Raw genomic sequence first — 11502 nt, forward strand, 5'->3', positions numbered from 1 at the left:
AGACCTGTAGAAAACCCATTCTAACATGTTTCGGGTCCTGTGTATTCATATTATTTCACTGAGGGACATTTAGCCATGTACCAGTCAGAAAAACACTGGTAAAAATCTAGTGAAACATAATTATAAAAACATTACATTTCTACCATCATATATTCTGAAATGTCACATCAGTCCTCACGCAGCATCAAACAAATTGATTATAATTTCTGCATTGTTTGAGAAGAAAATGAAACAAATTAGCTTGAATGCATTTGAATTTATTAGTACAAAGTCGTAAAAAATTCCATTGTGCATATTTCAATACAGTCACAGTTTGAGTTGGATAGTGTCGGTTATTCCAAAGTTATTATAATGTATTAGAATGATAGTATTTCTGCTGGCTCAATTAAGTAAGTAAGCAAGTAAGCTTTATTTATATAGCGCCCTTCACAGACCAGGGTCACAAGGCGCTTCACATACACTCAAACACCGATGGCAGTAGCTGCCATGCAAGGCGCTGTCTGAACCATCGGGAGCAATTAGGGGTTATGTCACAGTAGGATGATGTGTGTACAGTTTTTTAAACTGGCGGACTATAAAGAGCCTTAAAGATTCCAGTAAGTCCACGGGAGAACATTTTAAAATTAGAAGAAGTTTTTTCATTATACACTTCCATAAAAAAAGACGATATGTCGAGAAAAAAGATGAAATACAATCGAGAAAGGTTCAAGGCTGCAGTAAAATTGACAAAGATATCAAGAGATTTGAACTTCTGGTATCAATAATTCATAAGAACAACGTTATTAAAACACAAACGATGCATCTTTGCTAATCGTCGTAAGGCAAACAATAGGGCTTCAACCTAATTTTTTAACCGAAACCAGCCATTTAGCCTTATTTTGACAGTTGGATTTGGTGTTGAGATGTATGGCTAAAAAAATCAAGTCAAATTCAGACAGAACAGAAGCAGAACATTGATGTGGAGAGAACACGCTGGTTGCTACGGAGAGAGGCTTCATTTGCGCTTGAGGTCGGCGAGGACAGTGAGCGCTGCGTTCCAGCCAGGAGAACCCATCACACCACCACCTAGAGAGAAAACATATAATAAAAATCTGTTTACTGACGTCACCAACCAACTTTATTTTTTTTTCTAAGGGGGGACAACTTCATTTCTACAGTATAACAAGGTTCTGAATGTTCTCTAAGTGGAAAGCATTGAAGAAAAGTATAATTTTTTTTTTCATCAAAATATTTGTTAAAAATAAATAAATTACAAGCTATACATCAAAATGAGTGTGCTACATAACATGAGCCCAATTCAGTTTATGTGATTTGAAAATGTATCATAATTTTTATTGATATTGCCATGTCAGCCAGTGTGAAGGTATTGGAACATTTAGATGTAAACTAGACAGTCCTGTAATGACGATCCCCTGAGTCAATCTTGATCAATGTGGAGATAATCCAGTATTTTGCAGTAATGTGTTAATAAGATTTTCAAGCACATTACAAAAACTTGAAAACACAAGATTTAAAATCGAGCATTTTTCAAACTTCATGGACTCTGAACGAAGCCTGTATTATCAGGATAAGAAGCTCCAAAGGTTCATTAGATGTACTGACTGAACTTATACTACGCCTCACTATCCCTGTGTTCCAATCATACTTTCTGCTATTTAGTATGGTAGAAAAAAGGATTTAGGATGTCCGGATTCTTATGGTCAGATTTAGTATGATTCCCTGGCTAAGATTTTTAGTGTTGAAATCAGCATGCTATTTGGGCGATTCTGACCAGCAATCCAGTTTGCACCGGAAGTGACGTCACATCGGCGGAGCCTCAGTATGAAAACAATCGGTGATGCGACAGATATAAAAGCAAGAGGCAAGATCAAAGTACAATGTTCATGAAATAAATAAGTAAAGGTTTGTCCTAATTGTATGCCCACTGCATCCTAACTAGATTCTTTTTTATGGTCAGATGTATTTTGTAGAATAGAAAAAAGAAAGAGTTTGCGATTGGCCTCATTTCCAATTCAGTTGATATGAGGGTTAGGTCTTTAAAAGCACACCTGGATGACAGCCACTGCCACAGAGATACAGCCCTCTGATTGGTGAGCGTTGGTCTGAGACGGAGGGCATTGGTCGGGCTAGGTAGAGCTGGTCCAATGACATCGATCCATGGAAGATATTCTGCAAAAACCAGATTAGAATGTTTGACTTTCCTTGACACAGGCGAGACACTGCATGTGAATAGGGTTAAATGTGTTACTTAAAGATATCATCATGAAACTTTGCCAGTTGGTTACTTACATTAGAACAATATATTTTTTATATTACAGTTTTTTAAGAAATGTTTAAATAAATATGCAAATTTGGCAATATCCAATACGTACATTTGCATCTGTTTAAAAACGAATAATCTACATGTTGAGAAATATACAGATGAAAACAGACAAGGATTATTCAAATAAACACCTATATGTACATTTTGGATATTGTTATTGAAGCAAAATAGCCCAAAAAATCTCAAAATCTAATAGTGCTTGAAAAAAAAGAAGTTTTGCCTGTAGTGTGTCTCGCATTAAATGAAAAGATCACCTGACCAACTTGTGAACTTTGATTGTGACTCGTCATGACTATAAAACGGTCTGTAACCATTAACTGCTTACACAACAGATCATTGTATGCTGGTTTAAGGGGAGGACAGAGGACGCAAATGACTTCCTCTTCCACTCAACGGTTGATCTGTGTCAGGCAAATCAGCTGTAGTACATACTGACTGGTATTCAAATCCTGCTCAAGTGCCACAATGACCACAGTGTGTACGTTGTAAATATATATAGCCTATATATATTTTTTAAACTTTTTATTATTTTATTTCATTATTATCAGTTTTTTAAAAAATAACCACAGACGAACAAACATTTAGTGTAAATAGAAAAGAGGGGGAAAAAACGTAACAATAATAGAGTAAAAATATATAATAATAATAATAATAATAATAATAATAATAATTTTACGGTGCTCCGAGGAACTATGAGTTTGTATTAATTCTTGCACCCCCTTTAGACAAAAGTGGTAGTGTGACATGACAAAGGCATTGAGAAAAACAACATAAAAAAACATTCTTTGCACCGATTGTCTTGTTTGCTGTTACATGTCATTTAGGATCATCAGAGGAAAAAATTAGACTGTTTCAGAAATATTTAAAAGTTCCTCGTAGCACCTTTAAATACTTCAGTGTGTGTATATTTACCCCTCCAGTGAGACCAAAGATCCTCTCCAGGTCAGACGGAGTCAGGATGTCACGGCCCACCACAGACTTCTTGAACCCCGGGGCGTATTGCTCTATCCAGTCAAATGCTGAAGAGGTTAGAATTAGTTAGTAAGTTAGAGTGTGTGTGTGTGTGTGTGGGTGTGTGTGTGTGTGTGTGTGTGTGTGTGTGTGTGTGTGTGTGTGTGTGTGTGTGTTTTCTTTGAGAGATAAAGAGAGAAAGTGTGATTGCATGAAACTTTTCACTTTGCCAAAATGTTCAACAAGGTAGATTATGGCCTTATGCTGTCTTTACATGAAATATCCTATTTACCGTATTTACAAGTTGCGAGCACACGAACAAAGCTCTCCAAGTTAGTTATTATTTGGGGAATTTCAATGATTTTCCCGAGTTGTGACATTTCAGGAGGCAGGCATTCTGATAGCTGGGAAACTGTGTATGTCGTAAGTAGAAGTGGGAAGTACAATATTTCGACAGCACTGACATATGAATGTCTCAAGCAAATTCCTTATTTCAAATGTTCTCGTTTTGGGATGAACATTTTTCTTTGAACTTTTCCATCATATAACAAAAAGAACATAATGTGTCCTTTTTTGATGAGCTTTAAAGGTGGAGTCTGCAATTCTGGAGAATGCTTGTTGTCAAAATCAAAATCCACAACCTGTCCATACTGTGTACACTTTAAAAAAAATCTGGGTTTAATACACAGCCTAAGCTCTGTTAACTGGTATGTAAACCAAGGGGTTGCACCTTAGCTAGCAACATGCCAGTTTACAGAGCCTAGACTTACTTAGGTGTATTAACACTGGATTTTTTTTTCAGCGCCCGCACGGTATGGACAGGTAGTGGATCACAGAGGGATGTTCAATGATTTAAACAAAAAGTGATTTTGTCAACAAGCATTCTCTTGAATCACTGACTCCACATTTAACTCTGCCACAATCATATAACTAAAATAACGTGTCTGTTCAAGTTGAGCTTCAAGAAGAGCATTCAAAAACACCTAAGTTTGTGCCCGCAGTACAAAATGTGTAAGCAATCCTAGCGCACTTTGAATTTTATGTTAAAGTCCTGGGTAATTTTTGTATTTCGAACCATTGTCTGCGAAGGCCTCTTTGTCCTGGTCGGTCCACTCGCGGCCCTCGATGTGGTAGGGCGTGTACTGAGTGAACAGTGAGACCACGTGGCAGCCAGGGGGCGCCAGAGTGGGATCCAACACGGAGGGGATGGTCATCTCCAGCATGGGTCTGCAGCAGAAATACACAGGGGCAAGATCAGACAAGATTTAGTAAGGTGTATAACTGCTTCTAAGCTTATTATAAAAAATGAACTATGCTTCAACTGATGTAGTTAACTCATTTATTCCTCTCAAAACAATTAAACATCATAAAAATTAAATGTATTTTCTGAGACAGCTACACGGAGTGAATGACTGGCCTGGGTTGTTGATTCAACTTTTGTTTTGCATGAATATTTAAGATTGTATAAGTTCACATCTGATATTGTTTTTGGTTACAAAGTCACATTTTCAACTTTCTGTGAAAAACACAATCTGGTGTACAGACACTTCAAAGGTGCACTGTGTAACTTTGGGTGTGGCAGAGAAGTGAACACTTACTAAAGTAGTATAATCTCATATCTGATGTAAGTGCTTTAGAAATTGCAATATTCCTTTTCAGAGTATTGAGGGGGAAAAAATTAGATAATGACCGTTAAAAATGGTTGTATAGGAGAAATAAACAGATCCAAACAGACAAATATTGTTAAAATAAACACCTGAATGTACATGTCGGACCTTTTATTTATACTATTCCCTAATGTGAGAAGAGACTGTACCTTGTGGAGGGGCGGCCGTTCACAGCGTCTTTGTATGCGGCCTCCAGGACTTCCACGCTCTCACAGTTGAGGTGAATGGAGCACTGGTGGTGGGGGCCGGGTACGTCATCCGGGGTGGGGTTTGCTAGGAAGTTCGGCAACTTGTTCACTGCCACTGTAAAAGCCACAGCAAAGAAAATACAATAAAATCAGTGTTTTATGTAAACTTGATGGAGCTCAGGATTATTCAATTGTTGGTTCCCGTGTGTGTGTGTGTGTGTGTGTGTGTGTGTGTGTGTGTGTGTGTGTGTGTGTGTGTGTGTGTGTGTGTGCGTGCATGCTTGTGTGTGTGTTTAGTATTTACCATTGATCTTGGTAACTGGTGAGGTGTAGTCGATCTGCTCTACGGCTTTGATGAACTCTGGAGTGAGGGCGTCCTGCGATAGAAACACGAAGCCATTACTAATCAAACCGCCGGTCACCATGGTTACATGTGCTGTTCAGTGTTTACACATTGTTCTAGTATTACCTGTGGCGTGAGGTACTTGAAGGTCACGTGAGGTGTAGCGTTTGATAACACGACTTTACTGTGGATCTCTGTGCCGTCCTTTAGCACAACTCCCTTTGCTGCACCGTCAGAACCCACAAGGACCTGTTCCACGTCCTGCCAAAGATAAACATTGTGTATATTGAATGCATGAAGGCAACAATACAGGGGCTGGAATATCATTTGCATTAAAGGTCACATATTATGCGAATTTCCAGGTTGAAAATTGTAGTTTGGGTTTCTACCAGACACCAAAAAAACATTATATTTCCCACAGTGCTACTGCTGAATCTCCTCTTTTCAGCCTCTGTCTGGAACTCTCCATTTTAGAGCACGTCTCTTTAAGCCCCGCCTTCCAAAAAGCCCAGTCTGCTCTGATTGGTTCTGGGATCTAACTGCCGGTATTTGGTCGGGTAGTTCATCACAGGTGGAGGTAGTGCTAAGTTAGGTTGGTAATGAGGTAGCGTGGCTTCTCCTATGTCAGTTCAGTTCTCCCCACATGACATCATAAGGGGAGAGAAATCACAGGTTTACAGAGAGGTGGAGGTGGGGAAAAAGAGAGAGGGTTGTTTTTCCTCATACTTTGGGAGTCTCTAGTCATACCGGGGACCCATAATAATGTTGAAAAACAATGGAAAAAGTGCATTTTGAATAATAGGTGACCTTTAACCCACAAAATAATATGTTAAAACCCTATATGATCAATCAAAAGCCACATTACCTTCTCAGTGAAGATGTCTACACCGTGGGACCGGGCAGATCTAGCGATGGCCTGAGAGACGCCTCCCATTCCCCCCTCCACATAACCCCACGCCCCCTTCTCCTTCTCCAGCTCCCCCATCACATGGTGCAGCAGAACATACCTGCAAAGGCACAGGCATAGAGCATTAGAGGTCAGAGTTTAATTCAGTGCATTTAAAGGTGCAGTGTGTAACGTTTGGGTGTGTCAGAGAAGTGAACATTTTCTAAGTTATATTCTTATAACTGAATAAACAAACTTTCCTCACAGGAAAGTTGGATCCCTGGAACACTGTTTGAAGTTAGAAAGCTTCCTGAAAAGTAACTGTTTCACTGTTGTTGTTTACAGCAGCAGGGCCCACAGTTTGGTTTACAAACATATTCTAGTCTTATACGTTTGGTTCCAGGTTCCTCAAAATTTTTGATTTATGATGATAGAATTATTCAATACTAAGAATTACATCTAGAGAAAATATGTTGTGTAAACTAACTACAGGGTCTACAAATGTAAACAAATCCCCCTCCTCTGAAACGGCATACTGCACCTTTAAACCTGAAGTTATAAGTGTGTGTGTGTGTGTGTGCTCTACAAACAGTGTCTCACCCACTACCAGGATTACTAGGACTGGTCATGGCTCCTATCACTGCGTCAGTGGCCAGTGTGGCCCTCAGGGGCTCCGACTCAAACCACCGGTTGAGGATCTACAACACAAAACAATGTATTAAAGGTGAAGTCAGTGATTCTGGAGAACGCTTGTTGCCAAAATCAGTGAATATCTCCTCACAATCAGCTAACGACAAACCTTCATTATTGGTGCAGTAACAATCTCGTAAAAGTCCGGAATGTTTTTCCCCAGTTTCAGACCTTTGATTTCAAAAACAGAACGTCATAACACAGTCACTACAGAACACTTTATCATGATGAGTGCATGCTGAATAATGTCAGAAATGTAATGAAGAGTATTAGAGTATCAGGGCCACGGGATAGAAAAACAAATTGATAGAGGAGGACATTTTTTTTATTATGTACTTCGCAAATAAAGTCAAAATTCAATATCCAGAAGAAAAAAAGTCAACTCTGCTGGTCCATTGAATGCAGTAAGGGGCGCGACTGACAGCTATGAGAGGAGCTGAGCTGCCCAGCCTATAGGCTACTACATCTTTGGATTGTAGTTTCACCATCGACACAAGGCATTTTGTTGAGTTGTTGTCATATGAGCTGTTTGATGTAGTCATAAAGGTAGCATTTTTTTTTTATCGATATTGAATTTCAACCTTATTCTCAAAGTGCATAATAAAGAAAAAACTTCCTCCTCAATGTTGTTTACTTCCCTGTGGCACTAAAACTCTTCCAGAGAAAGATTATTTTTTAAAAAGGAAGAAATATAAGCATTGATTAGATAAGATAAGATAGCCTAATTTGTCATATTTCCCAATAAGGCATCCGCTAACACACCACATTTGATAACAGGCATGAGGGTCTTAGCCGCAGCCAGCCTCTTCCTCAGCGGGCCGGTGGTCACTCCTGGGATGTCTACCGGAGGAGCGTCCAGGAGCGGGTGGATAGCTGCTGCTAGCTTCTCAAGGTACACCCCGAAATCTGCATAGGCCTGGGAGGGGACATACAGGATAGGCACATAAAGCTTGTATTGCTTCAGCCTAAGCCTTTTCAGTCACTATTTGATGTTGAATGTGTTTAATGGTATGTTTTTTTTCTATTATTGTTTTTAAATGATTGAATAAAACTACTACTAAACTAAACATGTTAAAGGGTTGTCCGTGCGTCCGGGCCTTTTTTTGACAGCGCAATATCTCATATCTCATGAACGCTTTGATGGATTTTCTTCTAATTTGACACAGATGTCTACTCCGACTTAAAGGTGCTGCGAGGAACTTTTAAATTGCTTCAGTTCAGTTCAGTTCATACTCATGTTACAAAAGCTTTCAGGTGAGTGTGAAAAAAAAAACGCAGATTTGCGCACAATGCAGTGAGGCCAGTTTGCGGTGGCCACCCATAACAACGCTAAAATCACCTTGGCGTCAATCTGTGAGAACTTGCTGATCTCCGCTTGGTTCTTGGCCATATCCGATCCCAGAATGAGAGACCTCGGTGGGGCGCCTCCCACCCCCTCCTCCAGCATGGGGGTGTAAGCATGGGGGTCCCGCATGTAAACCTTCAGCCCATGTTTCTAAAGATACAGGGAACAAAGGAACGGAGGGCAATGAGACTAGATCAATCACTTTAAAGGTGGAGTATGCGATTGTGGAGAGAAAAAAAACTGCCATGTTGCTAGTAGTTTACAGAGACTAGGCTGTGTACTAAAACCAGACTTTTTTTTTTCAGTTGACAGCTGGCGGATTGTGAGGAGATATTCACTGATTTTGACAAGCATTCTCCAGAATCGCTGACTCCACCTTTAAGGCTTTCTCCGAACGTGCTGAATTTGTTTTCTTTAGATAGAACTTTGGCTATTGTTTACCTCGAGCTCCAGGCCTGCGAATATGTGAGGTCTTAATAGACTGAGCAGATAGGAACACCTGGAGAAGTGGAAACCTGGAATAGAGACAGTAGAAGCACATTTTCGTTTGGCTATGACTTGGTACAACAGGAATTAACGCAGTGTATGATGTCACAGAGTACTCTTTAACCCCACTGTGTTCATATGATACCGTTGACATTCATTTAATCCATTAAGTTAAGATAAGATAAGATACAACTTTACTGTCCGTCAAGACAAAACATACTTATTGCATCTTGAACCACATGCCCTTGCAGCAGTCTTGCAAAGATCTCACATTCTTCACCACTAAAGGGTTGGTGTAAAAGCAATTTAATAAAATTACTTTTTTTTTCACCTAAAACTAGCCTTGGAATAGCTCTGTGCTATTGTATTTTGTATGTGTGAGTGTGTGACAGAGCCCCTGCTGGACATTGTAAAAAATAGTAGAAAGTACTTTCAAATATGCAGTAGGCCTACAGTACATTTACATTGAGGTACAGGTTTGGTGGGCCGAAAATTATATAAGCTAAAATTCCAGTTCCCCTACCAGGGAAGATTTCCTCTGAAACCGCTGCTCCTCCCAGCACATGTCTGCGCTCCAGCACCGCTGTTTTAATGCCTCCTTTCTGAAGATAGGCAGCCTGCAGACACACACACACACACACACACACACACACACACACACACACACACACACACACACACACACACACACACACACACACACACACACACACACACACACACACACACACACACACACACACACACACACACACACACACACACACACACACACACACACACACACACACACACACACACCACCTTTACCCTGTTGCTGACCCAGATGATGTATTACAGAATGCCATATATGTTGGGAAACAATTGCACGAAACTCACCGCCACGAGTCCATTGTGTCCTGCAATAAAAACATATGAAATGTTTCAGACATTTTTGAAATGTAAATTCCTCAAATACATTCTACTTTGTTAGCTTCAGTCTTCACTGTGTCATAACAGTTGTTTTCAAGCTGCTTTCAAGGAACTTGTTTTACAGTGAAGTTCAGTGAGTCCAAAGTTGAACCACTCAAAAGAAAAGTTTCATCTCGCAAAAGCACTAACTTACACACAGCAAAAGTCAGAGCAAACTCCAATTTCTCTCACAAGGGAACGGCATGTTTTAAGAAGTGAGACAGAAGGCTACTTCTGACTTTTTGCAAACTTAGCTGCAACGGTTTATCATTTGGCTAATGCAAAGAGTGGCTTATTAAAAGGCTTATGAAACACATAGCTCCAATTTTTTTTCTCACCTCCTCCGATGACCAGTGCGTCATACTGGGATTTCAAAGCGCTCTGACTGGACTTGGATCTCGTCACTGTCCCCAGAACCGTCACAGCTCTGCGTCCTCGGTCGGTCCACACCGCTGCAGCCATGGCCACCGGACTAGAGAACTTTAAAGAATTCATGCCCCACCACCTCAACCCCTCCCCCTTGTCCCGAGAGCCGCGTAAAGTAGATCCGGTTTCTATGCAAACGGTGAAATTGTAGGCCTACCTTGTTTTATTATACTATCTATGGAGTTGTATAGCGTTTTCTACTGATCGGGAGATTGATTCGGAGTTATTATGGGATGTTTGTAGCATCATGCATGTCCACTTCGAAGTTAGTTGATTAATGGATGACACGTGTATTCCTGTTGTAGCAGAAGTGGATGCATAATTTGACCTAAACGGATAGGCCTACAAAATGTTGAAGGATGGATAGGTTTAGGCATCCACTCTGGACTGCCATTGAGATAAGGTGTGCAGGGCCTATCAATTAAACGTTATAGCCTATCATATGCAGTGTTGGGAAAGCCTACTTTTTCAAAAGCCTACTTTTTCAGGCAATAGCTTTGCAAATGGAAAATGTTTTAACTATATATGCCTACAGCAAAGTAACCATATAGGGAGGTGAGCTACAATCCAGGTTCCTGGAAGGTGAATAGCCCTGAGATCTAAATAAAACAGTAGCTACCTTCTGGACTTTTCACAATTGCAAGGAACGCAATTTATCTCTCAATGACCAAATACAAAACAGAAGTTATTTATTAAGCTTGTTAAAAATGTCTAAAATTAAGGAAGACTCTGACCTTGTTGTACATTGATTGAGCATTTTCCTTTAGTCGAGTTTATAATCTGTATCAACCTCATTCTCCAGCTGTCCACATGATGGCGCCATTGTTCCATTTAATCCAGCTCCAAAACCCCGTGGCAATGGCATGGTATTCTACTCACACACTGTTCAATGTTGGATTTCAGATGTATTTGTTTTAGATTAGATCCAGTGCATATTAAAGGTGCACTATACAGTTTCAGCAGAGGGGGGTTTGTTTACATTTGCAGAGCCTACATGGAATTCTTAGTATTGAATAATTCTATCATCATAAATCAAAAACAAATAATTTTGAGGAACTTGGAACCAAACCTAAGACTAGAATATGTTTGTAACTGTGGGCCCTGCTGCTGTAAAAAAACAACAGTGAAACAGTCATTTTCCAGGAAGCGTTCTGACTTCAAAGACTTCAAAACTTCTTCAACGTCTGTTAATTCAGTTATGAGAATACAACTCTCTCCACAAAGCACATTTGACTTGTTCAAATGC

General features: G+C 39.9%; 1 protein-coding gene across 1 annotated transcript; it reads right to left on the reverse strand.

Moving 5' to 3' along the window:
* Positions 1-296: 296 nt before the first annotated feature.
* Positions 297-10292, reverse strand: pyroxd2 (pyridine nucleotide-disulphide oxidoreductase domain 2; the record flags this gene model as incomplete). Its single annotated transcript, XM_080037364.1, has 16 exons — positions 297-1065; positions 2049-2169; positions 3236-3342; positions 4350-4501; positions 5091-5244; positions 5434-5506; positions 5599-5733; positions 6338-6479; positions 6959-7056; positions 7158-7219; positions 7811-7964; positions 8388-8543; positions 8835-8908; positions 9403-9496; positions 9759-9778; positions 10169-10292. The coding sequence occupies 16 exons, from the start codon at positions 10290-10292 to the stop codon at positions 995-997; spliced, it is 1737 nt and encodes a 578-aa protein (XP_079893490.1). The 3' UTR covers positions 297-994.
* Positions 10293-11502: the final 1210 nt, after the last annotated feature.

Source organism: Ammodytes marinus (assembly GCF_949987685.1).
Source record: "Ammodytes marinus genome assembly, chromosome: 11".
In the NCBI taxonomy this organism is placed as follows: domain Eukaryota; kingdom Metazoa; phylum Chordata; class Actinopteri; order Uranoscopiformes; family Ammodytidae; genus Ammodytes; species Ammodytes marinus.